Source organism: Purpureocillium takamizusanense, chromosome 4 (assembly GCF_022605165.1).
Source record: "Purpureocillium takamizusanense chromosome 4, complete sequence".
Taxonomy (NCBI): domain Eukaryota; kingdom Fungi; phylum Ascomycota; class Sordariomycetes; order Hypocreales; family Ophiocordycipitaceae; genus Purpureocillium; species Purpureocillium takamizusanense.
The window spans coordinates 1,677,419-1,705,376 of NC_063071.1; the positions used below are offsets into that span (position 1 = coordinate 1,677,419).

The 27,958-nt window shown below is 59.6% G+C and overlaps 11 protein-coding genes across 12 annotated transcripts; 5 read left to right on the plus strand and 6 right to left on the minus strand.

Annotated features, from left to right (window-relative positions):
• The first annotated feature begins 59 nt into the window (after positions 1–59).
• cbc1 (Nuclear cap-binding protein subunit 1) lies at positions 60–3,036 on the plus strand. Its single transcript, XM_047986433.1, has 4 exons — positions 60–310; positions 369–844; positions 910–1,990; positions 2,051–3,036. The coding sequence occupies exons 1-4, from the start codon at positions 250–252 to the stop codon at positions 2,842–2,844; spliced, it is 2,412 nt and encodes an 803-aa protein (XP_047842415.1). The 5' UTR covers positions 60–249; the 3' UTR covers positions 2,845–3,036.
• A 53-nt stretch (positions 3,037–3,089) lies between these two features.
• Positions 3,090–6,334, minus strand: JDV02_005164 (uncharacterized protein). Its single transcript, XM_047986434.1, has 3 exons — positions 5,760–6,334; positions 4,027–5,701; positions 3,090–3,764 (listed from the first exon to the last, which is right to left on the minus strand). Exons 1-3 carry the CDS (start codon positions 6,022–6,024, stop codon positions 3,656–3,658), a joined length of 2,049 nt encoding a protein of 682 aa, XP_047842416.1. The 5' UTR covers positions 6,025–6,334; the 3' UTR covers positions 3,090–3,655.
• A 392-nt stretch (positions 6,335–6,726) lies between these two features.
• Positions 6,727–8,962, plus strand: PUS4 (tRNA pseudouridine(55) synthase). Its single transcript, XM_047986435.1, has 2 exons — positions 6,727–6,980; positions 7,056–8,962. Exons 1-2 carry the CDS (start codon positions 6,920–6,922, stop codon positions 8,486–8,488), a joined length of 1,494 nt encoding a protein of 497 aa, XP_047842417.1. The 5' UTR covers positions 6,727–6,919; the 3' UTR covers positions 8,489–8,962.
• On the minus strand, positions 8,955–10,569 carry JDV02_005166 (uncharacterized protein). Its single transcript, XM_047986436.1, has one exon. It carries the CDS (start codon positions 10,163–10,165, stop codon positions 9,287–9,289), a length of 879 nt encoding a protein of 292 aa, XP_047842418.1. The 5' UTR covers positions 10,166–10,569; the 3' UTR covers positions 8,955–9,286.
• A 953-nt stretch (positions 10,570–11,522) lies between these two features.
• On the minus strand, positions 11,523–12,990 carry CSL4 (exosome 3'->5 exonuclease subunit ski4 (Csl4)). The gene is made up of 2 exons (XM_047986437.1): positions 12,359–12,990; positions 11,523–12,296 (listed from the first exon to the last, which is right to left on the minus strand). Exons 1-2 carry the CDS (start codon positions 12,812–12,814, stop codon positions 12,126–12,128), a joined length of 627 nt encoding a protein of 208 aa, XP_047842419.1. The 5' UTR covers positions 12,815–12,990; the 3' UTR covers positions 11,523–12,125.
• Positions 12,991–13,903: 913 nt separating this feature from the next.
• On the plus strand, positions 13,904–19,427 carry YOR1 (ATP-binding cassette transporter yor1). 2 transcript variants are annotated; one of them, XM_047986438.1, is made up of 3 exons: positions 13,904–14,967; positions 15,084–16,798; positions 16,848–19,427. In XM_047986438.1, the coding sequence occupies exons 1-3, from the start codon at positions 14,536–14,538 to the stop codon at positions 19,174–19,176; spliced, it is 4,476 nt and encodes a 1,491-aa protein (XP_047842420.1). In that variant the 5' UTR covers positions 13,904–14,535; the 3' UTR covers positions 19,177–19,427. The 2 variants fall into 2 exon arrangements, with proteins under 2 accessions (XP_047842420.1, XP_047842421.1); XM_047986439.1 differs by having other exon boundaries at positions 13,904–16,798.
• An 824-nt stretch (positions 19,428–20,251) lies between these two features.
• Positions 20,252–21,466, minus strand: JDV02_005169 (uncharacterized protein; the record flags this gene model as incomplete). The annotated part of the gene is made up of 1 exon (XM_047986440.1): positions 20,252–21,466. The coding sequence occupies one exon, from the start codon at positions 21,464–21,466 to the stop codon at positions 20,252–20,254; it is 1,215 nt and encodes a 404-aa protein (XP_047842422.1).
• Positions 21,467–21,537: 71 nt separating this feature from the next.
• Positions 21,538–21,984, minus strand: JDV02_005170 (uncharacterized protein; the record flags this gene model as incomplete). Its single annotated transcript, XM_047986441.1, has 1 exon — positions 21,538–21,984. One exon carries the CDS (start codon positions 21,982–21,984, stop codon positions 21,538–21,540), a length of 447 nt encoding a protein of 148 aa, XP_047842423.1.
• A 1,626-nt stretch (positions 21,985–23,610) lies between these two features.
• Positions 23,611–24,870, plus strand: VPS68 (Vacuolar protein sorting-associated protein 68). The gene is made up of 3 exons (XM_047986442.1): positions 23,611–23,915; positions 24,051–24,409; positions 24,467–24,870. The coding sequence occupies exons 1-3, from the start codon at positions 23,823–23,825 to the stop codon at positions 24,528–24,530; spliced, it is 516 nt and encodes a 171-aa protein (XP_047842424.1). The 5' UTR covers positions 23,611–23,822; the 3' UTR covers positions 24,531–24,870.
• Positions 24,871–25,145: 275 nt separating this feature from the next.
• On the plus strand, positions 25,146–25,927 carry JDV02_005172 (uncharacterized protein; the record flags this gene model as incomplete). Its single annotated transcript, XM_047986443.1, has 3 exons — positions 25,146–25,563; positions 25,692–25,766; positions 25,830–25,927. 3 exons carry the CDS (start codon positions 25,146–25,148, stop codon positions 25,925–25,927), a joined length of 591 nt encoding a protein of 196 aa, XP_047842425.1.
• A 115-nt stretch (positions 25,928–26,042) lies between these two features.
• JDV02_005173 (uncharacterized protein) lies at positions 26,043–27,500 on the minus strand. Its single transcript, XM_047986444.1, has 2 exons — positions 26,867–27,500; positions 26,043–26,760 (listed from the first exon to the last, which is right to left on the minus strand). The coding sequence occupies exons 1-2, from the start codon at positions 27,202–27,204 to the stop codon at positions 26,112–26,114; spliced, it is 987 nt and encodes a 328-aa protein (XP_047842426.1). The 5' UTR covers positions 27,205–27,500; the 3' UTR covers positions 26,043–26,111.
• Between the last annotated feature and the right edge of the window lie 458 nt (positions 27,501–27,958).

Here is a 27,958-nt window from a genome sequence, read left to right on the forward strand (position 1 = left end):
TGATGCCTCAGGCAACACGAGGCGTTGTGTCGACGATGCGTGCTGTGTCACAGCCACAGCGCACGGCCACATGTGGCTGTACAGGACAAAGAGACAGCAAGCCCGACTTGATATTTTGTGGAGCCTTGGTTTCTGAAGCTTTAGCATGCCATGCGTGACGCCAAAACCACCCGCGCGCATCATCCTCGTTCGCGTCACATCTCCATTGAACATTGCTAGACACCCACTAGCCGCGTGCAACCGACCGCAATGGCCGACTACGATAGACGCCAGTCTAGTGGTTACGGAAATCGCAAAAGGCGATACAGAGGTGAGCAACGCAAGCTACTGAATCGAGCGCGTGGAGTCCCGTCTGCTGACTTGGGTAGATGACGACGATAACTACGATCGCCGGCAGCAGCGCCGAAGGATTGACTCTGCGCCTGTGCCTGTACGTCTTCGCCGGCAGCTTCTGGGCATTGCCGATTCCCCGCTGCGGGACTGGGGCACCGAGGTCCAGTCCATCGCACGGATGATTACAGACAACCACGATGACGAGCAGCTGCGCAATACCTTTCTCGACCTCGCGATGCAGCTGGCCGTCGAGCAGCCGCTGAAGACTCCATTCGTAGCTGGCGTGGTTCTGGTTGCAAACGCCACCAACCCCGAGCTCGCGGCGAAGACTCTCGGCCGTCTTTCGCAGGCAATCGACAGCAACATCTCGCAAGGGGAGTGGCGGCAGGTCAAGCTCCTTCTCAAGTTCCTGGCATGTCTCCAGCCGTGCTTGGAAGGCGATGGCGTGTTTCCGCTGCTCGAGGAGCTATTCAGCCGAGCAGCCGACTTGCAAACGGCGAGCTCCGACGACGTAAGTTGTCCTACATCCCAACGCCGCGCCACACGCCAGAGCAGGGACGCTAAGTTGCAGGATAGACTATTGGCACGGAGCTCGTTAAAATTATTCTCCTGACAATCCCGTACGCCATGGCGGCGGCACCGGAGCAATTTCAACAGAAGGCGGCGGATCTGATGGAGAAGACCGACATCATCGCGTCGGAACCACACGCGCTCCAGGCACTGGTGGACCCCTACCATCCCGAGGGCAAGCAGGAGAGCCCATCGGCAACACTGAGCCTGTGCATGCTGCTGCAGAAGCAGCTGCAGGCCGAGGCGTCCAAGAGCTGGGAGCTTGCTTGCCTGCCTCGCCCCTGGCAGCTACCGCTGGAGGAGATCGAGGCCCAAGACAAGGTCGCCAACGCAACGAAACACGCTCTGCCATCCATCACTGTCCCGGCTACGGTGATTGCGGGTCCTCGTCCGCTTTTCCCGGAGGTCTGGCTCTCCGTCTACTCCGAGCAAGACGTCGAGTCGGTGCCGGGGACCTCCACGCTGGCTTCGTCACTGATCCGAGACGGCCTCGTTGACACCATCAACGTGCTCGATTTCAACAGGCACGCTGTTGCTAGATACCTCACGGATCTTGACTGCTACTTTGCCGATGGCACGTTCGTCAAGCGCGCGACGCCGTTCGACGAGCTGCGGAATTTCCCCACTGGCCGCAACACGTGGAAGCCAGAAGACGTGGCCGTTGATACCGTCTTTTCACAGCTCTTCCAGCTGCCCAAGCCTGAGCGCAAGGTCGTTTATTACCACTCTGTACTGACAGAGGCCTGCAAGCTTGCTCCGGCTGCCATCGCGCCAAGCCTCGGCAGAGCTATAAGATATCTCTACCGGAACAGCGCGCGACTGGATTTGGAGCTCAGCTATCGGTTCCTTGACTGGTTCTCCCACCATCTCAGCAACTTTGGCTTCACCTGGAAGTGGGCTGAGTGGGAGGAAGACACGGACCTCCCTGAGCTACATCCTCGGACGTGGTTCCTGATCGGAGCGTTGGACAAGGAGGTCAGGCTTAGCTTCGCGCCGCGCATTGAAAAGACCGTCCCTGAGCCGTACAAGAAGCTCATCGGCCCCGAGAAGGAGAAGGACGTCCCGGATTTCAAGTACAAAAATCCTGGTAGGCGCCCGGACCTTTCGCTCTCTAATGACCATGTAGGCTGACCCCGCAATCCCATAGCAACGCCATTCTCTGCCGAGGGTATGGAGATTGGCGCCATGCTTCGACGCAAGGCACCCGATGAAGAGTTCCAGTCCGTCATTGACAGCATCCAGACGCAGGCCAACGCGCAGGCTCTGGACCCCGTCGTGGCTAGCACAGAGGTTTTTATGACGGCCGTGTGTTGGGTGGGTTCCAAGTCCCTTAGCCATGTTCTGGCCTGTATCGATCGGACCAAGGGCAGGCTGATCGATGCCGGCTCTGCGTCGCCTGCCGCTCGGGCGCAGATCGTGTCGGCCGTTATGGACTACTGGCATGCGCACCCGGGCGTGGCGCTGAGCATCATCGAGAAACTGCTCAACTACGCGATCCTAACACCGTACTCCATCGTCGACTGGGCCCTTGCGGGTAGCACGCCCATCAACGGCGCGGATGGCGGCGAGTCCCTCGGCCGGCCGCACATCTTCGAGCTCGTGTCCAATACCGTCGCCAAGGTGAGCGGCCGCGTGCGCCACCTCCTCATCTCGCCCGACACGGACGATGAGACGCGCGAAAGAGAGGTCAAGGCCATGCAGGAGCTGTTCCGTGTGGCCAACGACGCGCTCGCCAGTTGGGCGGGCGGCAGCAAGGACGAGCTCATGGAGGAGGGCGACGGCTCAAGCGACAAGGAAGCCGCGATCCGCCGCTGGGGCCAGCGCTGGCTGAGGGTGTACCAGCGCCTGGCGGCCATTGAGGACGCGTTTGCGTTGGAGGCGTCCAAAGCCAAGGCGGACAAGATGGATACTGCTGTCGCGGATGGCGTGGATGGTGCTTGATGACACGGCGGATGTTGTTGCATCTTCGCCTGGTTTGCTTCATCGTTGCTTTGGTCGTTGCTTTGCGTTTCAGAGCCCGCCACAGGATGGGGCCCGGTAAGGTTTCCGCAAGGGCAGGACTGGGGAGGGGCCAAAATAGGATTGTACAATAATCTTTCAGTCTGGCAGGGGCCGCGTTTAGAAAACGTTGCCACGACGGAGGGGTCATGCGTTATCGAGACTTGCCACGCACCACCACATGCACACGTCACGTCTGTCGGGCTCATGAGAGTCTACTCCGCACCAGCCCAGTCATGGCTCTTTGTTTCGGCAACGAAACATCGCTGCTGACGGTCCTTATTTCCGGCGAGACGATGGCCTCGTATATACCTTGGGCCTGTAGTCCTCGCATGCACGCCACTTGATGATTCATTCCGCCACGGCCCGTGAACGCTACCGCGAAAGCCAGCCAGCCATCCAGACGCCCGGTATCATCCATCCATCCCTCAAGAAAAGCCAAAATGGGAAAAACAAAAAGTCCAAGGCCGGTCGGTGCTGCCCAACACCGGCCAAACGCATGCGCACACCACACAACACGCGCAAAGACGACTCTGAAGAAACGCCGCCGCCGCCGCCGCCGCCGTTATTGATGGCAAAAAACTCCGTTTCCCAGCTCCAAAAAGAGAGGTAATCTCCAAGCCCCGACAGACAAACAGACAGAACTGGGACTCTCGTATCCCGATCTCAAGCGGCCCCATTGATGCGCCGGAAGTGAGATTTTAAAGAGGGCCAACCCAGAGAACGAAGCAAAGTCAGTCGTCACCCGTCACAGTCACACTATCAGTTTCCGTTTGATTGGTTGGGGAACCGCCAGCCCGGTAGCATCGGCCTGGTGCTGCTGGCTCCGGTCGCCCAGGCGCTTGATCTTCTCGAGCAGGTGACTGCGACCACGTTAGAGTATGGATCTTGTCTGCAACGGGGTGCGGGGACCGGCGGAACTGCCGCACGTAGCCCCTGAAATCAGGAACAGCAGACGGTCCACTGGGACCTGATGCGGCACCGCTCTCCGGGGGCGACGGCCGCCCGGGAGGTGCCGGGCGGCCGACTTGGTTGCGGAGAGACCGCGCTCTCTGCGGGCTGCTCGGCGGGGGCTTCAAGTCTACAAGAATGAGGAATGGAGGAAAAAATGCGTATCGTGCGTACTTTATAGGCATGTGGCCGCCTCGGCTCTCTGTCACGGCGAGGCTGACCCTCTCCAGCTGCTGCTCGTGGTCTCGGAAGTGGTCCCGGATGCGTGTCTGGCAGTCGTCTCCGCCGCGGACAATATAATCGCAGCCGTCTTGGTCGCAAAGCCACGTACCCTCAGGGCCATGGGGCACTGTAGAGGGAATCTTTTCGGCTCGTATAACGAGGGGTATGGGCTCTGGGCTCGATGTCTGCGGGGCTCCATTCGCCACGACACCGGCGGAGAGGACGCCGTCCATGGCATCGTCTTCATCAGAGAAGAAGTGCGACTTCTTGGCTCCCGCCTCTTCCGATTCGGAATCGGTCTCGAACTGAGAGCGGGGCCGCTTCTTGGTGGAAATGGGCCGCAGACTGCTCTTGGGGCGACCCTTGAGGCCTTTGCCGTGGGGTGCGGGCGTGCTGTCGGAAGCGTCATCGTCGTCGGCTCGGCTGCCGGACGCGTGATGCGTCTGCGGGTGCGTATGGTCTTGTTTCACCACCCGAGACATCTGCTTCCGCGGCACCATGCCGACCGGGAAATCGGACATCTTGTAGGCGGCTGTTTGAAATTCTGTTCGCGACAGCTCTTGAAGGAACGACCAGAATTCATGCGATTGCCACTTGCTTGCGTCTAAAGTCCGTAGAAGATCGGACGCGTGGTAGTGCAAGACTTCCTTTACAGGCACCTTGTAGCACCCCGAAGTACCGTCCTTGTAAGTGGGAAACTTGTATGCAAAGTAGAGCTTGCTGATAACCGCATTGGCAAGAAGACCCCTTTTTTTGCCGACTTGCTCGTCATAGATGATGTCCAGTGCCCTCAGCACCGAGGCCAAGGGTGTATCGTCGCCATCAGTTGCGCCAGTAGAGGGCTGGGCAGGAGTTGCGGCCGGCAATACCACTGGCTGTGACGCTGTCGATGCATCAGGGTCCTGGATCACGTTTGCATCGGCTCTCGAGGCCCGGATCGTAGTAGGCTGAGCGACGGTCTTGTTGACAGGGACCACGATGGAGCTGGATCTCTTGGGCAGGTTTTGCGACGGGCTGTCGGCGCTCACTTTTGGGGTGAAGGGTGTGAGACTTTGTTGCGGTATTGGGCTGAGGGCCGTGGTTGAGGGTACCGGCGACAGCTTGCGGGGGTTGTCAAGTACGTCCTTGATCGTCTTCACAAGATCCTGCGACTCGTTAGTTACGCAGAGTGCGCATAATTCCATCAAACTCACTGCATGCTCTGCTGTAAGCCAACGACAGAAGGCTGTGGCGGACCAGCCAAAGGGATCTTGCTGGAATTTGCTAATGAAGAAGCCAGCGTGCTCATGACAACGCTTCATGACCTCTTCCACGGTACTGCCGTCGCCGACGCTCAGGGCATATTTGAAGAAGACTCCCGAGAGCTCGTCCATCAAGTCGAGCGGCTTTGTCTTCTTTGCCTTCCTAGGCGGCTGCTCGCTGTATATGTCCTGGAGGGTGTAGTAGAGGGTTGTCGCCTCGCACATCTTTCGGTGTAATTCGCGATATCTGGGCGCTGGGTTGATCTCGTACCAACCGCCCTTTCCAGAAACCCATATGATGGGCTGGCCGTCGGGGGACTCGCCGATGGAGTAAGTGATACATTGGCGGATCTCGATGGGAGTTGAGCTCCGGACTCTCATGATCACTTTAACGTAAATGTCAGCAGGACGCGTGGCGATGCGTAGAGGAGTGTTTGCACGTACGGTGGCTCCTTTGCGACACATCGTCGATGATGAGGTTGCCGCGGACGAGAAAGGGCCCTCTGATGCCCACGTGCAGCGCATTCTCGAGCGACTGGCCATCCTTGTTCAGGACGACGGCATCTCTCAGCTCGAATATGGGCCAATCGTCGGGCGACTGGTCCTTGGGGACGGAGCGCACGACCGAGACCTCTTGTCGCCAACGGATCTGGCTCTCGTCGACGCTCTCTACGCTTGACGTGGAGGCACGACGCCGTCGTCCCACCATTGCGCCAACTTCAGACCCTAGGTAACGATGAGGGAGTCATGGATGTCGGCTATGGCGCTCTGCCGTGAAAGTGCGTGGCGGTCGAGATGGAGGTGTGCTCGCGTCGCGATGAAAGACGGTTCGGAGCAAGCCAGGCGAACAGGTTGGACTTGCGGGTGGGCGCTGACGAAGCCAGAATGTGTGTGGTGCTAGCGACGAGAGCAGGCGTTTGCGATCCAGCGGTAGAGGCAGCAATGTAAGGCGAAAAAATAGGATGGTTGCGTGAGCGCGTGACGCGGCGGTGCGGTGATGGTGATGGAGGATGCAAGAGGGACGATGCGAGTTTGGCGTGGTCAAGTGGCGGGGCATCGTTCATCAACGCCTCCACTGGCGGTGGGAGTCGCGTTGAGCTGCTGGGCGTTGTCGCGCTGCAGCGCAGGTCCCCGCGACACTTCCAGGTTGCCCGCGCGCTGGGCGACTACTAAAGGTAATAAACGGGACCCATTCCAGTGTCAAAAGCAGCGGGCACCTGCCCGGCACCGGGATGGAGGCTGCTCATGGTGGGGTGCACCCAGGGCCTTTGCCTCCAATGGAGGCCGCTACTAACTATTGTCCTAGATTCGGGCTCGGCTTTCATTGATTGACCAAACTCCAGGCCATTGACTGGGCGTGCCCGCTAAAAATTCAGCGCCCCGACCGACCTTGTAACTTTTTTTTTTCTTTAGGTAGTTAGCAGCACCGGCGCCCGCGTGCCTCGTGCAACTGTTCCGTGCCATCAGCGCGAATTGCATCTTTGGTCCCTTTTGCTTCGCGATCACAAGCCGACTTGAGAAGGGGCGCAAGCTGTCGTCGCCTTCTGTCTATTCTTACTGCGCTCCCCTGCCTTATCCTCCACCTGTGCGACCTCGAGGCTCGCATGCGCCGAGCCGCAAACGTGGTCAAGATGGCTTCGGACGTCGTCCGCGATGGCGTCTTCGGTATGCTCTCCCTCGCTCTCATCTTTGGGGGATGCCATTGCTGGGCGTGTTTCATGCTGACCGTGTGTCTCCAAGCCGTCAACAAGCCCTGTGGCATGAGCTCTGCACAAGTGATCCGCGAGTGCCAGCAACAGTTCAACCCCTCCGCCTTCTTCAAGCCCATGATCGAAGCCGAGATCACTAAGCGCCTTAAGGAGTCAGGTGGCCAGTTCAGGCGCCGCAAGATGGAGAAGAGGGCCTCCCAGGTCAAGATTGGCCATGGCGGCACCCTGGATCCCCTCGCTACCGGTGTGCTCATCCTCGGCGTCGGCACCGCGACCAAGCTGCTCCCGCAGTTTCTCGACTGCACCAAATCGTACGAAACCATTGTCATCTTTGGTGCTACCACAGACACTTACGATCGAGTTGGGCGCATAATCACGAAACGGCCATACGACCACATAACAAGAGAAAAGGTGGAGAAGGAGCTCGAGAGCTTCCGCGGCAAGCAAATACAAATTCCTCCGTTATACTCGGCTCTTAAGATGAACGGCAAGCCCCTCTATGAGTACGCCCGCGAAGGGAAGCCCATCCCTCGTGAGATTCAAGGCAGAGAAGTGGACGCTCTCGAGGTCGAGCTCGTCGAGTGGTACGAGCCCGGCACCCACGAGCACCGGTGGCCCCTGGAGGAGGCAGGCGCCGCGGAGCGTAACCTCGCCGAGCAGGTTTGGCGGGTCAAGAAGATGCAGGAGGAGTCGATGAAGCTCACGCCCGAGGAGAAGGAGGTGGACGATCAAGCCATCGCGGAGCACGAATCTTTCAAGCGAAAGTTTGAGGAGCGACAGGACGAGCTTATTCGCGACAAGCCCCACAAGAAGAAGAAGCCTGGCAAGGACCTGATGATGTCGGGTGCCCTCGGCGCGCTGCCCCAGCCTACATACTCGAGCAAGGGATCGAACCTGGTGCCGCCGTCGCCGGACAAGGATACGCCTCCGCCGTGGACGGACAAGGGCCCCGCGGCTTGCAAAATCCGGCTGACGGTGACGTCTGGATACTACGTCCGGAGCTTCTGCCATGACCTGGGCATGAAGCTGGGGTCCGGAGGTATCATGGCCGAGCTGTGCCGCACCCGCCAGAGCGACTTCACCGTCGGCGGAACTAACACGCTCGAGTTTGACGAGCTGGCCAAGGGCGAGGAGGTCTGGGGCCCGCGGGTGGCCGACATGCTGGCGCGCTGGAACGGCGAGCCCGCGGGCCACTGGCCCGGAACGACGGTCTCACCTGACAAGTCCCCGTTCAAGAAGCACAGCCAGAAGCACGACTTCTCGACCAAGGCTGAGGCCCCCATGACCAACGGCACATCAGACAAGCGTAAGCGCTCCTCCCCGTCGGACGACGAAGCTCCCTCCTCGCCGCGCAAGGTCACCGCCCTTCCGGCCGCGCACGACGACGCCAAGCCCGACCTGCAGGCCAGCAACAGCCAGACGCGGTCCGATGACGAGAAGTCGTGGAGCGGCATCGAAGACTAACGGGGCACAACGACCCACCCCTCAAGGGGAACGAACGGGCGACACCTCACGCAGCCCAAAGGGCGACGGTGGAGATGGAACCAAAGCAAAAAGCAAAATACAATACATTACTGGCATGGCGTTTGAGAGGAACCCCGACGAGGTCGGAGGGGGATATCTGGCAAAGGCAGCAGGCGTTGGTGGCAGGCAAGGGCCTTGGAGCTCGTACTTTGCTCTTTGTTTCTTTGAAAATCATCTTATTTGATTCCAACCTGCTTCTCCTCCCGGTTGGCGCATTCGAGCGCGTATGCGTGCGTCGCGTTTGCATAGCCTGCCCCCCCATGGGATCGAGGCACTTTTCATAATACACCCACGAGGGCATTGACTAGCTGCTGCTGCTGTTCAGAGCATGACGAGTTGGCGGCGCGTTTCGTCATGCAAAGCCTTGGAGCTGACAATTTGCAGATAGCTCAGAAAAAGTTCCGTCCATTGTTGTTCTTGTGTGTGTGTGTGTGTGTGTGTGTGTGTATGTGGATCGTGGTATCATGCTTGTTGTGTTTACGCCTATTGTAAGCCTGTCATGCGTCTAATAACCACAGAATCCCTCCCTCGGTGTTTTCCTGCCCTGTCGAGCCCATGTGTCATGCATGGCGCGCGCGAACCAAACCACGTTTCATAGTCTCATAAGTGTCATGTCATGCCGCCTTTGTCTTCCTCCCCGATCCTTTTCGCGTTCATTTAGGCAAGTATTTCCTTGCTGCTTCTTTTTACAGCATCTCGCCAGCAAACGTCACAGCAGGGTCGGGAGAGCCCGGAAACTCACGATGGTGCCACCTCATCGGCGCCGCCGCCGCCGTCGCTGGTGCTCTCCTCCAGGAGGTCCCTAACCCGCTCGATGCGGCCCATGGCGCCCTCGAGCCTCTCGAGGCGCCTCCGCTTCTCCGCGTCGCGGCGCTCCAGCTCGCCGACGCGCTCCTCGAGGCGGGCGCGCGCGCGCCGCTCCTCGGCCACCATCTCGTTTGCCTGCTCGAAGAGGCTCACGCTCAGCTCCTCGACCTCGCGGCTCGTGGCGCTAAGGCGACCCTCGGCCTCGCGGCGCAGCGCCTGCTCCCGCGTCAGCGCCTCCAGCAGGCCCTCTGTCGTGGTGCTCGTTGGTCCCGCCGCGGCGCTGGTGGGAGATCCAGCAGGTCCCGCAGTGACATCGCCGCCGCCGCCGCCGCCACGGAGGTTGGGCGTCGACTTGCGCGGGTAGAGGAGCGCAGAGAGGCGGCCCGGCGCGGACTGAAGGAAAGAGGCGCGCGTGGGGCTGACAACGGGTCCGGAGGGAGAGGCAGCCGCCGACGACGGGCCGGATAAGGCGAGAGGCGCGGGCGTCGCACGCTTCTGTTGTTGTTGCTGCTGCTGCTGCTGCTGCTGTCGTTGTTGCTGCGAGCGCAGCTTGGCCAGCTCCGCCTCGTACCCGGCCCAGCGCTCGACCGCCGCGGTGGCCTTTATGTTGAGCTGGCGGACGTGCGACTCGAGTTCTTGGATGCGAGCCTGGGCGGCGAGGAGCTCTGCTTGCTGCGCGGCGGCGTCATCACTACTGCTGGTGTTGGTGTTGGTGCTGCCACCACCACCGGCCATGTCGAAGCCGCAGCTCGGGCAGCACGCGGCGGGGGGCACGGCGGCCAGGGCCACGGTGGCGGTCGCTGCGGTCATGGCGAGGGAGACTGGCGCTGCCGCTAGGAGAAGGATGAGGTGAAAGGCGAAGAAGCTTCACGTTGATACGCTCGCGTGCTCGTCGCGCAGGAGTTCTCGTCGTCGTCGTCGTCGTTGTCAGGATCGGGTAGAAAGCGGCATCGGGCAGCTTCTCGACTCCTGGTTTTGATTAGTAGTATGCGGCGTGGCTGGCTGGCTGGCTGGTTCGGCTTTGCACCTTCGAAAGGAAGGGAGACCAAGACGCCCAGCCGTCCGTCGCGAGCGAGCGCGCGCGCGCGTGTGTGTCGCAGCCAGCGCCTTTGCAAGTGCGCCGCCTGCTGGTGACTCAGGCAGGTGTCGTTTGAGGGCGTCAACTCATGCAGCGGCGACCGCTGTTGTCTCTCTGTCCTGCGCGGCCACGACGGGTGACGGACGTGTGTGGAACAGGATGGGGGGAAAAAAGAAGGGACACCCAAAGAAAGAAAAAAAACAACAGGTCAACCGAGGCGCGCACTTGGCAAGACAGGGGAAGGAGGGGGGAAAAGACGACAAGGTGTCACATGCTGTGTGTGTATTGGGGTCCCTTTGTTGAGGTAAGGTATGCGATACGTGGGCATGTTGTATTAGCTAGGCGCATGTATTTTGGGGGTTGCACTGCCGCGGCGGCGTTCATGCATGCATAGGTCCATCGATCAATGGCGCCCCCTCTTCCGCCGCTTCGCTTCTCCCATCCCACCCACAGCCACCCAAGTCCATCCATCCATCCATCCATCCACCGCCGCCGCCCAAGCCGCACGTTGGGCAGTGCAGGCGCCGCGGCGTCATGCTCATGACTATGCACTACATATATCAACTTACTTACCGGGTTTGGGCAGGCTTGCAGGCTGACAGACCGGACAGGCATGACGAGAGACAAACGGGGGCCCCGGGGGGGGGGGGGGGCGCAAAACAACCTTGTTAACCCGAAAAGGTCGCTGCGGGTCGATCCAGGCGGCGGCGGCGCGTGCCTCCCCCTGACAGCCCGGGCGGACAGCCTGCCCGATAGTAAGTTGGTACGTTTGTAAGTGAGATCCAATGCGTGAGCGAGTGGATGGAATGACATGCCCATCGGTTGTTGCGGACCCAGGAAATGGGTTCGGGTCGAGCGAAAGAGACATGCTTCGAATTGAGACGCCAATCAAACTGCGGGTTCACTTACAACACTAGATGTATTACTTCGTACTTTGTAGTGAGTGTAGCTACACACGACAGCGCAGCACAGCCCAACTCTCTACGGACAACGTGCCTCGCACTACACACCAAGGAATCCAAAGCCACTGTATGCACCATGACTAGAGAACAGTCTGGCAGGCCGCCCCAGATATCACAGTATCTAAAAGTCTTCTCAGGCACACGTGTGCGCACGGGCAACAAACGCCCCCAGGCGCGGCGGACCGGGCGGTGCATCGACCCGTTTCACGATCGAGTTTGACCCCTTGGCCCGTCTCAGCAGCAGCAACAACAGATGCAGACAAAGAGGCACGTCGCAGGTGAAGCGTGCTCAACTGCACGCAAAGGGTATCTATTCATGCACAGAAAAGAAAAACAAAATTGCTCCCTCCACTGGCACGAGTGGAGGACTTGCCCTGCAAGGCTACTGGGCCTATGCTGTCATCCTCCCCCTTGACGTACCAGAAGAACCCAGCAAGAGGCGTTGCACCCACATCATTGCCTGGGCAGCATGCGCCCCCAGCACGTAATCTCGATACGTAGCTGATAGCTTCATGGGTGTGCCGTGCCGTATCGCCAGGCACTCCCGATGCAGGATGCACAACATACCTGCTTGTTGTCGTGCGCAGAGTTCGGACGGCGGCTGTGCCCAGTCACCAAGCACAACCCGCCATGACCCTGCCTCCTCCCTGTTCGGAATTTGGTCGAGAATAGCATCAAGCATGCCTTCGTACGCTACACGCGGTTGTGCCCTTGAACCGGACCTGCCCTCTCAGGTAGGCTTTGCAACCTTCCGTAGCTCGCTGGCACCCGTTTCCGGGTCCTTGTACTCCTTCCAGCTGATAGGAACCATGTCGTTACCGGACTCGCTCGTCGCCATGATGACCCCGAGTTCGTTAGACGCGGTCGAGAGGTAGTAATTGGCCTGGTCACCCAACGATATCTAGCCCCAACATGTCAGTACCATGGGTAAAGGTCAGCACCGCGTCGGCAGAGTTTGCGTACCACTGATGCCCGGACAATGTCGCCTGGCTTGAACGACTCGTACATCTTGACCTTGTCCTTCTCCGTCGCGCGCACGTCCTGCACGCGTATCACGCCCTGCCATTCCGTCTGCAGGACCGTGTCGCCGACCTGCTGGATCACCACAATGGCTTGCTTGGGCATCAAGCGCACCACCCGCGCCAACACCACATTGCCGACATCTGGCAGAATCTCGCGCTTCTTCCCGTGCCGCGACACCGAGACGGTTGCTAGCTCCTCTGGATCGGCGGCGGTGATCTTGTTCAACCGTTTCGCGGGGCCGGGAGCTTTTGCTGGAGGCGTGATGGTGACCTTGCCCATGAGAGACGACACCACGTTCCCGTCATGCGTGTGTGTGCCGGGGCCTGAGGCATACTTTGTCACAGGCCCGATGATCTTGCCGGGCACGGCGACGACAGGAACTTCATCGGCTGCCATGGTCAACGATTGGGCGCATAAATTCGATGTCAAGTTCGCGCTGGGTGGTGGGGAGGACCGAGGAAGCTTCCTAGAATTTCCTGGCCCGTTATCGATAACAGCGGGGCTGTCACGATGATCTAAAGCGGACAGATGCCGGTTCCACAACAGCTGCTTACATTTATGTCACACGTGTGACTGTGCACGTGATGCTCGCCATGGGCGCTTAAATCCAGGCACTATCTCCGCTGCCCGGCCCCACGCTCGGCTCCGATCCGGCAAGCCTCTTGACGACGCTTGGATGCTTTTCCACGTTGGCGGGGAGCATGTCACTTGTTGGCTCTTCGCACTTGCTTGCAATCATCATTGTCGTTCCCAGTGATGTCCTGGAGTGAGTTCCTATCAGCGCAGCACCGCACAGCTCACCGATGATTGCATCCTTCTTTACACGGCACAGGGCCGCAAACACAGGCTGGAGAGCGCGGCCCGTCCGGGATTCGTTCTGATGAATCATGATGGCCAAACGAACTCCGTTGCCACTTGGCCCGTTAGGAGGCTTGACCCGCTTTTCGTTGGTGCCATGCTTCCCAGGCACAGGCAGGATACCGCCGGCTCGGTCACCACCATAACGGCCATTTGCCCGGTTGCAGTTGCAGGCAGCGTGGGTGTGTGGCGTCGCGCGCGGATCGAGGTCGCGTGCTTTCTAAGCAGCCGGCATGGACAAGTTGACTCGGGCCGGGTACGGCATCCGAAGTCACCGCTGTTGGGTGGCCTGGGGCTGAATTCCGCGTCATCGGAGTCGTGGTACTGTACTGCGAGCTGTCAGTGAATGAGTGTGCCGTGACGCTTGAGCAACCTTCACTCCTCTCACAGAGTAACAATGAGTACTCGGGCGGCGGGCACCTGGTTGGGGCGCGCACACCCCTGCGAGTGCCCCTTTCATCAAGTAGGTACTTCGTACATGGTAATGGCTGGCGCTCCATTCGCCGACGCCTTGGGGTCGCGGGGAGCGGCTTGAACGGCATCCGTGGCTTATTAGTGGAGTAGCCACGTTGGGGTTGTCTGGGCCGTGGACCGACGATCCATCGACCTGCTTATTAAAACTGTGCAAGTCCTGCAGACCAGACGCAGTGCGAGTGCGGCTCGGGACCATGGCTGGCCTGAGCCCCGCGCCGCGCCGCGCTGGGAAGCTCTTTCTGGGGTGACCGTATGGGAAACCGGTATCAGTTTGGCGTTTTTAGAGGGGCGGAATTGGGATGCGAAGTCCTGATGGATGAATCGATCTGGCGCACCCACGCCGACTGAAAAGCCTGTTGTCTGCCCCCGACGGCCCGGGAAGGAGCCATCGGGTTGCTTGTGCCTGCCTCATTCTTCACAATTCCCTTTCAGCCTTTTGTGTCCAGAGTGCAAGACTCATCTTCACTTCTCTTCCCTAATCTTCATTGTCTCACTCTCGCCGCTTGCTTCCCAACTGGCTTCAGAATAGCGAGCCCGTTCTTTGGTTCATCCAGCAGCAGTCGGCGTGTCCACACTGTTGGCGCTACGAGCATGCTACACCTACATTTGATGCCGTACTAGCCCATACCCGAGGCGATCGTCTGCGCTGTTACGGCAGACGGCCCCCATCCATTTTCGTCATCACAAGCTCACAACAACAGGCTTGAGAAGCGCAACTTTACCGTTCAGTTGCTGCCCCCGAGAGCCAGTCTCGTCGCAAGGAAGGCCAAGGCCTCTCGGCGACCATGGCGGAGCCGCCTGAGAAGACGAACCTCGAGCTCAAGGCGCCAGATGCTCTCGCCGCCGCCGTGCAGCCCACCGTTTCCAACGACAGCCAGCACACGCGCCTCGAGCCGACCTCAAGCAGTCCTCCAGAAGCTGACACTGAGATTAAGAACGACGATGATGTCAACGTTGAAAAGGGCCTCGAGGACGGCAGTGGCCGGAGCCGACCCAATGCCCTCAACTTGACCAAGAGCTATGCAACCGATACGAGCGCCGTCACGGCGGCCACAGCGGCCGCTGCGCAAAATGTTCATAAGCCGTGGTACAGGGAGGTGAACCCGTTGCGCTGGGGCGGCATCCCGAAAGTCCCCGACGAGCGACTTGTTTCGCGCGAGTATCAGGCCGGCTTCCTCAGCAAGTTGACTTTTCAGTGGATGACACCACTCATGTCGGTAAGAAATTGCAATCCTCATAAACTCACCGCCAGATACCCAGCATCTGCATGCCTCCCCTGTACTGGGTGATTTTGAGAGAGACATGTCGCTGACTGGTCATCATTCGTGTACAGACAGGGTATAAGCGACAGCTAGAACCACGCGACATATGGACTGTCAACCCCGAACGTGCCGTCGAGCCTCTGACGGTAAGCGTCAAAGACGCTTTCCAGCGTCGGGTCAAGAATGGCCAGAAGAATCCTCTTTTTTGGGCCCTGCATGAGAGCTTTCGCTTTGACTTTTGGCTCGGTGGTTTTGCTGCCGTGCTGGGCACCGTCCTCCAGGTCATCTCGCCTTTTACCTTGCGCTTTCTCATCCAATTTGCGACCGACGCCTGGGTCGCAAATGTCTCCAATGGGCCCGCTCCGCCTATCGGCCATGGAATTGGGCTGGTCATTGGCATAACCCTCATGCAAATCATACAGAGTTTCTGCATCAGCCACTTCATCTACCGCGGGATGATGTTGGGTGGCCAGAGTCGCGGCGTCCTCATCGGATTGATCTACGAAAAGGCCATGGTCATTTCGGGTAGGGCCAAGGCCGGTGGTGTTCGCGACACCCTCATGCCCGAGACGGATGATGTGGATGAGAAAGGGAAGGAAAACGAAGGTACTACACCCGCGGCCGGCGCAGGGAAAACCAAGAACAAGAAGAGCAAAAAAGACAAGAAAGGCAAAAACCCGCAGGACGGACTGGGCTGGGCCAACGGCCGCATCGTCAACCTGATGAGTGTCGACACGTACCGCGTTGACCAAGCCTGCGCCCTCTTCCATATGATCTGGACGTCACCCATTGCATGCCTCATCACTCTGATCCTCCTCCTGGTCAACTTGACGTACAGCGCCCTCGCCGGTTTTGGTTTGCTGGTCATCGGCGTGCCCGCTTTGACGCGCGCCATACGAAGCTTATTTCGGCGCCGCAAGAATATCAACAAGATCACCGATCAGCGTGTCTCTCTCACTCAGGAAATCCTGCAGTCGGTTCGCTTCGTCAAGTACTTTGGCTGGGAAAAGGCATTTATTGGCCGACTTGGCGAGATTCGGTCTAAGGAGATTTACGCCATCCAAATTCTGTTGGCTATTCGCAATGCCATAAACGCCGTGAGCATGTCATTGCCCATTTTCGCATCAATGCTCTCCTTCATCGCCTATTCCTTGTCAAACCACGACCTTGCTCCGGCTCAAGTCTTCTCGTCGCTCGCACTATTCAACGGTCTGCGTATTCCGCTCAACCTGCTGCCTCTTGTTCTCGGTCAGGTAACCGACGCCTGGTCCTCTCTGAAGAGGATTGAAGAGTTTCTCATGGAAGAGGAACAAGAGGAAGACGTTATCCACAGACCCGAAGGCGAAAGCGCGGTCGAGTTGCACGATGCCTCGTTTACATGGGAGAGAACCCCAACACAGGACCCCGACAAGGGTTCGATTGGAAAGAACAAGAAGCCTCCTGCGTCCAAGGCAAGCAAGCCACAGGACGGTCAGCGGCCTGCCTCGCCAGGGGAAGATACCACTAGCACTCTGGTTGAGGAGCGAGAGCCGTTCAAACTGCACGACCTCAATCTACGTGCAGGGCGCAACGAGCTCATTGCCGTCATTGGTACGGTCGGCAGCGGCAAGAGCTCTCTTCTCGCCGCTCTGGCGGGTGACATGCGGAAGACAAACGGCAACGTCGTCTTCGGCGCGTCGCGATCGTTTTGCCCCCAGTACGCGTGGATCCAAAACACATCGCTCCAAAACAACATCACTTTCGGCAAGGAAATGGACCGGGAATGGTACAGAGAAGTCATTCAGGCGTGAGTGGCCCCGTACTATGCCTCAGAGGCTCTCACTGACAGTTCCCAGATGTGCTCTTCAGTCGGATCTGGACATGTTACCAAACGGAGATCAGACCGAAATAGGAGAACGCGGCATCACCATCTCCGGAGGACAGAAGCAACGATTAAACATTGCTCGCGCCATCTATTTCGATGCGGATGTTGTGCTTATGGACGACCCTCTCAGCGCCGTCGATGCCCACGTTGGTCGACACATCTTTGACAATGCAATTCTCGGGCTGCTCAAAGACAAGTGCCGTATCCTCGCTACTCATCAACTTTGGGTGCTTTCGCGCTGCGACCGCATTGTATGGATGGACGCTGGCAAAATCCAAGCCGTCGATACCTTTGACAACCTCATGCGTGACCAGAGCGGCTTCCGCACGCTTATGGAAACGACAGCGGTTGAGGAGCAGGAAGAGCGAGCAGAGAAGACGGACATCCCTGTTGTGGATGCCGAGGAAGAAAAGAAGAAGAACAAGAAAAACAAAAGGGGAGCGGCGCTGATGCAGCAAGAAGAAAAGGCAGAAGCAAGCGTGCCGTGGTCCGTCTACGGCGCATACGTGCGGGCCTCAGGTTCAATGTTCAACGCTCCCCTCGTCATCTTCGTCCTTATCCTCTCGCAGGGAGCGAACATCATGACAAGTCTCTGGCTATCCTACTGGACCTCCGACAAGTTCGGCCTGTCCACGGGGCAGTACATTGGCATCTATGCGGGTCTCGGAGCCGTCCAAGCCCTCCTCATGTTTCTATTCTCCGTTTTGCTCTCGATATTGGGTACCAACTCTTCCAAGGTCATGCTTCGCGATGCCGTCACTCGTGTTCTCCGGGCACCCATGTCCTTTTTTGACACGACGCCTCTCGGCCGCATCACGAATCGGTTCTCACGCGATGTGGATGTCATGGACAACAATTTGACGGATGCGATCCGCATGTACTTTTTTACCCTGGCCATGGTGACCGCCGTGTTTGCGCTCATCATTGCCTTCTTTCACTACTTCGCCATTGCTCTGGTGCCGCTTTACTGCCTCTTCATCCTTGCCGCCTCCTACTACAGGGCATCGGCACGCGAGGTGAAGCGTTTCGAATCCGTCTTGCGGTCTCACGTCTTCGCCAAGTTCGGCGAGGGCCTCAGTGGTGTGGCTTCCATCCGAGCATACGGACTTAAAACGCGATTCGTCGACGAGCTGCGGGTTGCGATCGACGAGATGAACGGGGCGTATTACCTTACATTTTCGAACCAGCGATGGCTGTCCATCCGCCTCGACATGATTGGCAACGCCCTCGTGTTCACAGTTGGCATCCTAGTGGTGACGTCTCGCTTCAGCGTCAACCCGTCCATTGGCGGGCTCGTGCTCAGCTACATTCTGGCCATTGTGCAGATGCTGCAATTTTCTATTCGGCAGCTTGCTGAGGTAGAGAATGGCATGAACGCTGTTGAGCGCCTGCGTTTTTACGGTACACAGCTAGAGGAGGAGGCGCCGTTGCATACCGTCGAGGTGCGAGAGACGTGGCCTGAAAAGGGCGAGATTGTCTTCAGTGACGTCGAGATGCGATACCGTGAGAACTTGCCTTTGGTTCTCCAAGGTCTCTCCATGCACGTCCGAGGAGGCGAACGGATCGGCATCATTGGCCGCACGGGCGCCGGAAAAAGCTCCATCATGAGCACGCTCTTCCGGCTGGTTGAAATCTCGTCAGGATCCATCACCATTGACGGCGTCAACATCTCTACGATTGGGCTATACGACTTGCGCTCCCGGCTTGCCATCATCCCACAAGATCCAACGCTCTTCCACGGGACTGTTCGGAGCAATCTTGACCCGTTCAGCGAGCACACGGACCTGGAGCTTTGGTCTGCCTTGCGACAGGCGGACCTGATCCCCGCGGATGCGTCTTTCGAGGACCGTAAGACGGACCCGTCTCGCATCCACCTGGAATCCATCGTTGAGGAGGACGGACTCAACTTCTCCCTCGGCCAGCGCCAGCTCATGGCCCTCGCCCGCGCCTTAGTGCGCGGCTCGCAGATTATCGTCTGCGACGAGGCTACGTCGAGCGTCGACATGGAGACGGATGACAAGATCCAGCGAACCATGGCCACGGGGTTCCGTGGCAAGACACTCCTGTGCATTGCCCACCGGCTGCGCACAATCATCGGCTACGATCGCATCTGCGTCATGGATGCTGGGCAGATCGCGGAGCTGGACACCCCGGCCGCGCTGTGGGACAAGGGCGGCATCTTCAGGGGCATGTGCGACAGGAGCGGTATCCGGGCCGAGGACATACAGGGCGCGAGGGAGGGCCTCCGCGAACTGGACACGAGCGCAGCGGGGGCACCGAGCAGCGGCATGCAAAAGTGATATTTTGTCCCGTGCGAAGGACTTTGTGGCCGTCGCATTTATTCTACAGGAGGAGTATTTTGGCGACCCATGTGAGACTGCAGGAAGAGGTGCAAAGTATATGCGATGACGATATGAGGAAGAATTGGGTACTATTACATAGCATGCCGCCTCGTGCATTGACTGACCATGGCGACGGGCGTTGCATTGGCATAACTAGCAGCATTAACGATTTCGCTGGACACATGTTATTAATTTACAAATCACATACCACGTTGATTCGTGTCCCTTTGCTGGCACTTGAGAGACTCGGCATGGAAGTTAGAGGGTGTCGGCAACAATCAGGCGCTTTTTCAATGAAACGATCACTCGTACGTACCAAGTTGTGATACAAGACGACAGTTTACTTTAAACAATTGCTGCTACCTATGGGAAGCAAGGTCAAGTTAATATCGCGCCCGTTAGGCTGTCGTGCAGGGGGCCTCCCTGACGCTTCTCCACAATGCACGACATCACCACATCCTGCGCTGGGACAAAGATGACAAGGACGTCGACAGTTACTGGTATTTGGTAAACGAGGATACGTATGTACGGTTGAAAGGAGCGTGCAAAATGCAGAAGAAGAAGAAGAACGAGAAGATGGTAAATGCCCGCAAAGTCCCATGATGCGCGACGCATGCGCATGCCGCCCGACTCCCCAATCTAATCCCATGCAGGCAGGGTCTGTCGCCACACAACCACAGTCGTACAGCCAGCTGCCCCTCTCCTACCGCCGCTCCTCGTCCGTCAATCGCGGCCTCCGGCCTGCAATACGTATGTTCCTTTCGGTTGCCCTGGTCCTGCGCCTCCCGGTATGTCACCCTAGCGTGGGCCGTCTCTCGCTTTCTGTACGAAACCCGACGCGTCAGAGGGCATTAAAGCGTGACGCCGCGATTAAAGGCGTTGCGGCTGTAATTCGTCTGGCAAGTGTAAAGCAATCCAATCCGTAAAACGCCCGTTGTGATGGTTCGCAGATTCCGCGATGACGAACCTAACGCGCCTAAAGAACGCCGATATGAAGTCTGATACGCGCACACCTCCCTTGACGGGGCAGTCTTCAGAACCGAGTCAAGGGGCTGTTTGTTCTTCCTCCTCCCGTTGAGTTTCTGGGGCCCGTTGACGGGGGCATCTGGGGCGGCGGGAAGGCGTTGGGATCGTCGCCCAAAAGGTCCTCGAGGTACGCGCTGGGCGCTCGCTGGCCGGGAGGGAGGGCGCTCAAGTTCACCGAGCTGGTGCTCATGCCGCTCGCGTCTCTTCGCGGCGCATATTGGGGCGAGTCGGGGGGCGAGGGCCCGAGAGTGTTGCGGGAGACATTGGCATAGTGGCCGCGCGAGTCGGGTCGGAGGTTGTTCAGGCTGATGCTGTTGGTCTGATTGGGAGGAGCGCTTGGAGAGTTGGATGCGTAGAAGCCAGAAGGAAGGAAAGCAGAGCCACGATTCCCAGAGCCGCTGTTGTTGGCGGCCGTGGGGGAGAAGAAGAGGTTCGAGTGGCTCGGGGTTGAGGATGGGATAGGCCCACGATTGGTTCGTCGAACACCGCGCCCAGCGGCAGCGCCTCCGGCCCCGCCCAGGGACATTGTCGAGCCTTGATCGGTATATTTGTAGAAAGGGGCAGGAGGCGCGGGGAATCCGGCTTTGGCGTTGGCATCGTGCTGTGCCTTGGCAGCGCGTTCGACGGACCGGTGGAGGAGGAGGCTAACGATGCCGCGCCACAGCAAGATTGCAAGGCCAAAGGCTCCGAGGATGGATCCGACGATGATGAAGACGCTGCCATCGGGCATACTCGATTGCTGCATGAAGGGGGCATTCTTGGTCGGCGGTACGGACGGGGCAGGATACGTAGGGATGCCGCCGGGGCCCGTCAGCGTCGGGAAGCCGGTGAGCTCATTGCCTGTGGTGACCTGGGAGCCACCGGTGATGGTGGGCTGGCCGGTTGGATCCGAAGTTACCAAAGAGCCCGTGTTAGAGATGCTGATCTTGGACGACGAGGACTTCTTCTCATCGGTGGTCGGGGAAGGGGTCGACTTGGCCGACGGCGTCGAGCTTTCGGACGTGGGTGAGTCTTTGGGCGTCGCCGAGGGGGTCGACTTGGCGCTTGGGCTAGGGCTAGGAGTGGGCGTCGACTTATTATCGACAGGTGTGGCTTTGGGCGTAGATTTCTTGTCGTCGGACGTCTTGTCGTCCTGGCCGAGAACAGGCGCCGAGAAGAAGGCGAGGGAGCCCAACGTCGTCAACAGGAGCGAGGGCCCCGGCAAGTACTTTGTCGGTCTCATCCTCGCTCGGGATGTGTCGCTGGCGTGCAGAAAGAGAATGCGCTTCGAATTATGAAGAGAGGCCCTGATTCTCACAGGGTGACGGGCGCGCTGGGCCGCTCGCAGCGCTCAAGATCGAATCGAGGGGATTGTTCCAACGTCGCGGGTGTAAAGGGATGGAGGGCGACGTTGGCACGAGACGATAGGATGACGACTTCGGCGACGGCGGGCGAGGCGGACTGCGTTGGGTAAGCGGGAGACAAAGTGAGGAAGAAAATTATAAGAGGGATGCAGATGCAGATGCAAAAAAGAAAGGATGCGGCCGGGAGCTGGGTCGGTGACGCTACAGGCCGAGCGAAGACATGGCTGGCGATGGGCGGGAGAGATGACTTTGGGGGGGAGAAGAAAGCAATTTGTCGCGACGGGGAGGGACGAGACGGACCGGGTTCCCTTGGGTGTGGGCGTTCAGGAGGACGGGGCGCGCTGTGTGCTGAGCTGGCGGACGGCTTGGGGGCGGCGGCGCACGCGGAGAGCGACATGCGCAGGCACCGGCCAGTGAGGGCAGGCAAACTGAGCCCCTACCCAGCCTGGATGTACCTTACCTACAGCAGCAGGATCGCAGAGAAATTACTAACTTCAATCATTGGGCAACGGCGGGCCTGGGCAGGGCAGACAGGGAGGGCACTGCACTGCCATCCCTCCTCGAGTGCAAACCACCTCTGCCTACAGACGACACCCAGCAATGGAACCTGCCATGCCCTCCGATCCCCCCATCGACGACGGCGCGAGCACCAACGGGCGAGCGCCCCCCTCGGCCGCCACCGCCGCGGCGCTAGCAAACGTCGAGGGCGCATCACGTTTGCGCCGGTTCAGGGGCGAGGAGGCGCTAGAGGCAATACGGGTTCAGGCGCGCGCCCTGGAGCGCCCCATTGTCGGGTCCAGTCTGGCGGGTGCTCCTTGAGTTCCTTTGCACCGGGCGGGGAGCGGGCGCGCTGCCGGCTGGGTGCTGGGCCCAACCTACAGTACTAATGCTTCGCACTTTACTTACCTTACTAACCTACCGGAACCTAACCTTGCTGCCGCCACATCATCGGCCGTCCCCCCAACGATGCAGACGTGAGACCTGCCGCTGGCCGAACAGCCTGGCAGATTGCGTTCCTTTTGGCCGGACGACCTGCTCCCGCTGCTGCTGCTGCTGCTGCGGTGCCGCTGTTCGGTCATTTGTTGGGGACGAATAGAAGGGGGCGGGGGCGTGTTCGAGATGGACTATTAATGGCACATGGGTGTCTCGGCGACGGTGAGCCGCAGCCAACACGGAGGGCGAATGCATTCGCGATGGCCTCTCGCCTCGCCGCGCGCTGGCCACCTGCAGGCCGCTGCTGCTACCCACCACCGTCTTTGTTTCGAAACGGCACAGCGGCGAATATGCATGCGACGAACCCCTCTCCATGCTCGTTCAAAACACCGTCCATGCTGGACAATGGACGTCGAGAGTAAACAAACAGCCCCCCTCGTGCTGCTGCGATGCGACGTGCCAGGAATGCGTTTTGACGTCACCTAACCCGGCTGCGTCGGCCGCCCTGCAGGCTGCATTTCGATAACGAGGGAGGTATTCCATGGAGCCGCGCGTGCTGCTGCTGCCATGCGAGAGCCCGTCCAATGCACATTGACCTTTGTCGGCGGCGGGATACCACCTTTATAGTTTGTGCGAGCTGCATTGCGCGCGGAGACGAGGCGCGCGCGCACGTCGTGCACCACACGCACGACCGCCAGAGGGACCAGCCCGTCAATTAGTACGACCCAGTGTATGGTAGGTGCGCCTACCTGTAAATTGTACAATTCGTCGGGAGCCGGAGCCGATAGGCGAGCAGGTATCCTCCTCGTGGAACAAAGAAATAGTGCTAAGCTCGGCCCAATGCGAGTCTGCGTCTGGAGCATCACGACAGGAAGATAGGTGAGTGCCAGCAGGCGGCGGTGCGGTGCCATCCAGGGTGGCTGGCGGGGCGCCTCCCGCCACACTCTGCTCTGCAGCGGTTACGAGCCCGCAGGCAAGGTTGTCTTGTCGGGGCGAGTGTTGGACGGAGACTCCCATCACAGGCGGGCGGGCACGTGATGCCCCCTCCACCCCCCCCCCCTCCCAAGTCGCTCCACTTCCAGCCGCCCAGCCGCCGTCGACGCCTGAGCCTCGTCATCCCTCTACCTACGAAGCGCTAGTCCTCCGAGTAGCCTCCAGACGCTTGCTGGAGCATCAGCTTCCCAACCTACGTCCGTCCGCCTCACCGACGACCTGCCCGCCCCTGCAGCGCCGGACCCCGTCCCCGACTGCATCCTCGCCCTCCACCGAACCTCCCGCCCGCAGCGAAATCTACCAGCCGACATGGAGGAAGAGCGACTTTGGAAGTTCCGGAAGCCCGAGTGGCTGAACAGCATCTGGGCGCGGAACGCTGGCGTCTACGGGGCTGGAGCACTGGTACGTCGACATCAACCCTGTGGCTGGGCCGCATCGACTTTGTCCTCGCTGCCGCGGCTCCATGTGCTTCGCCGCAGATGCGCACCCATGCGTTCCATACATAGCGAACGGCGGCCCTGCTAACGCTAGCGACAGTACTCGCTTGCCTTCTACGTCATGCTCGACTCGGCCGTCTGGTCCAAGTCGGCCCGCAACGGCTCCAGCGTCCACGTCAAGTTCGTCGACTGGCTGCCCCTCGTCTTCTCCAGCCTGGGCATGCTCATCATCAACTCGGTCGAGAAGCAGCGCCTCAGCGCCGACTCCTTCAGCTACAGCGGCTCCGGCGTCGCGTGGAAGGCCCGCGTCGTTCTCTTCCTCGGCTTCGCCGCCCTCGCCGGCGGCATGGCCGGCGGCGTCACCGTGTTTGTGCTCAAGTTTGTCGTTCCAGGCGTGGATATGCCGGCGCTGGGCATGGGCATCGAGAACATTGTCAGCAACGCCCTGGTTGGCTTCAGGTATGTTGCGTCCCGTCGCCCATCTTTGAACGCTGCGTGGGTACTGACAAAGCGCAGCTCCGTCGTTCTCTGGGTGAGCCAGAACATGGAGGACGAGTATTCGTACAATCTAGCGATATGAAACGCACGGCAAGGAGGAGGCCACGAGCGCGAGTTACTCGGCGTCCAACAGCACGCAAGTCGACGGCTGGAAGGCGCCAGGAAAGGATGCGAGAGACGTGTACAGTGAGCGGCATACGTACTGCCAGCATTCGTGGGAGGTTTGGCGTCGAGTTTGGTTTTCCATAGCAAGCTTCAAGTGTTTCAATGCTTCTGTCATGGGCGAGAGGACGGTAACGTTCCATAATGAACTTCTTGCTACGTTGTCTGGTTGTACAATGCACCAACATCGGACGGAATACCCTTGGTTTTTTGGTTTAGAATCTTTGTGCGATTGAATATACGGCCCTGTGAGAATGCGACCCCGTGCCTGCTCAAACGGTCCGACATCGATGGTTGTACCTGGCAGTGCGGCGCGATGGCCGGGTAGCAGCTGCGCGCGCCCCGCCTACAGCTACCCACGGCACCTCGAGCAGTCCAACCCCTCCATCAACTCTAAAGTAAACACACACGACTTGACCACATCTTCTACCTCGCACATACACTACCACAACTCGCTGCCAATCACCCAGCTCCCCCACACCAGCAAACGTTCGTTCCAACCCGCCGACCGACCGAATCTCCCCTGCCATCCAGCATGAGCGAGCGCCCTCGCCGCCTCGAGCTCGGAACAGGCGCCCCGCGCGCGGCCCGTGGCGCCATCAAGTCCACCGCAGCTGCCGCCAGCGGAATGACGTCCACGTCCTCTTCTTCTTCGACCATGCAACATCATCACCAGCAGCAGCAGCTGCATCACAGCAACTTTCTGCGCAGCCAGCTCACGCGCCGCCCGACGGGCGCAGGGTCGGGCGCGGGAGGGAGCGCGAGCGTGGGCAGCGCCTCGGCGACGACGGAAGCGCAGCTGCGCCTCGGCGGCGCCGACGTGGACGTCCTGCCCGACGCTTCGTCGGAGATTGTCGTGCGCAACCAGCAGGGCGAGATTGAGCTCGGCGACCCGCCGACGCCTGTGCTGGAGGAGCACGACGAGCAGGCCGAGGATAGGCAAGAGGCTGAGAGTACGTTGGAACAGACCCCCCCTTCTTTCCCTACTTCCTCCTCTCCTTGGCGCCGTCGCGTAGGGGACGCGATTGATGCGCGCGCGTGTGGATGTTGGCTAACTTTGTCTTGTGGTTTTGGCTTGCAGAAGAGAGGCAGCGCTTGGCCGACGCCGTGAGGCACCACTCCGTCAATCACAGCTCCGTGCCCGACCAGCGGGAAGGTGAGCTGCTCTGCTCTACCCCGCCTCTGGTATTCACTCATTCATGGCTGACTTCACGACAAGAGCTCCTCGAGGCGGTACGCGCAGATCTCCGCGCCAAGGTCAGCGCCCTGGCAGAGGACAACTGGATGTTTGAGCCAGAAGAGCCGGCTCGCGGGTGAAGGAGGACGAACAAGTCCGACAACAGCACACAAACAAGCTCTGGCGACAGCATACACACACTTCGACCACATGCGTCCATGCTCCGACGAGACAGCATACAAGCCTCCGGAGACGCCCGTTGCGAAGCACACGCTGCGTGTATTTGCTCTATGTTTATACATACATGCATATCTCATATCGACATCAGTCCAGGCCCGCTGGCGCCGGGGCATCTACACCGCGCAGACCCCGCCGCTGGGGCTGCTGCTGGGGCGCGCCTCCGCCGCCAAAGAAGCCGCTCATCATGTCCATGAGCGGGTTGCTCTGGCGCGGCTTTTGGATGCCAAAGTACATCTCGGCAATCATCTCGAGCGGCTCAGCCCAGACCTCGGCCTCATTGACCTGGGTCGCATACTTGGAGACGAGTCCCTTGTACACCTCGGGGGCGCCGCGCTGGATGGCCAGTAGCAGCAGGCCGAGGAAGTTGAGCAGCGGCAGGCTGGGGAAGATGCGAACGTCGGAGCTCGCACTCGACACATCCTGTACGCCCAGGTTGGGGCTATCGGTGCTGAGGGCGCTGGTGAAGAGGCGGTAGCATGTGTTGGCGGCGCGGACGTTGCCGACGAGCAGGTAGGGGAGGATGGCACGCGCGGCAAATTGCGGCGCCATGTGGGCGTCGCCCTCCTTGTACCACGCGTACTCCATTTTCAATAGCACCTCGGGGGAATCTTTGGTGCCGAGCAGAAGGTGCCGCTCGGCCTCGTACGTGTCGTGCTCCTCGGCGTATATCGATCCTGCGACGTGGTGCAGCTCCGGATCGCCGGCGGGGTATTCGCCGAACTTGGCGGACCATCTAAGGGGGAGAACGAAGACGGAACCCGGGTCAGCTTCCATTCATATAAATTCGAACCACCTCGATGCTGCGCTTGCAGAAGCAAATCCAGGCTTTCTGGCCTTACCCAATCATCTCGCCGACAAACTTCTTCCTCGTGGGCTCCCCGGCCTCGAACAGGCGCAGGCACGTCAGCAGGCGGCCCTTTGCGGCGGCATCGGGCCGGAGCTCGGCCTGGCGGTAGACGTCGACGAGCATGACGCACAGGTCGCCGCCGCTGCCGCCCTGGCCGGCGCGGAGCAGGGCCTGGGCGACGCTGGCGAGGATGTCGATGGCGGCGGGCCAGTTGCGCGTCTTAATGTGGCGCGAGGCGGCGACGCGCGTCTGCTGCTGGGCCTCGTAGAAGTCGCCGTCGGCAATCTTGTCCTGCAGCCGCGCGACGATGCGGTCGACCTTGCTCGCCATGGTTTTGTTTGCTTGTTTGTTTGCTCGCTTGATTGCTTGGTAGCTACCGCTGCTGCGCGGGGGGCGAGGAAGGGGAATGATCGATCCCGGGGCGCGCGTGCCGGAGGCGTGGAATGGCGGCGGCGGCGGTGGTGAGGAGGAGGAGAGGGAGGAGGAAAAGGAGGAACAGGGGGAGGGAGGAGGGAGGAGAGAAGGAGTCGAGCAGTCGCAGTTCGAGGAGCCGTATGCGTGTGCTGGCTGGCGATGGAGGAGCGCTATCGAAAGCTGTTGACTGGGAGGGTCCGTCCCGATGGAGGGGTAGGTAAAGGTAGAGTAGGTGGCCCGCTGGGAGCTGAGTTGCTCGTTTCCACGCCCGCAGCCGGTGTGGGGCAGCAGGCCGGTTTGCTCTCACTCTCACTCGGCGGGTGTGGGGCGACGCCTCTCACTTTAGGTTGAGAAATTCAGAGTCGACTCGTACCAGAAAAAAAAGACTTGCCGATCTCTAGGTTGGCTTTTTCTGAACGTCGACTTTTTAAACACTACAAAATCGGGGGTTCGTTTCACAAAAAGGGTTTTTCCCTTCCCTCTTTTGTGGTTGGTTTTTGCTCCTTCGCGGACTTGGACATGTCCCCGGCTCCTCCAAGCATGGATCTCACTCTGCTTCACGAGATGCTGGCCCGCCCTGCTGCTGCGCGAACCCCTAACAAACCTCCAGACTTAAGTTACTGAACTGACTGATCGCCAAGGGGTGAGTGATAGATATCGCAGCGCAACA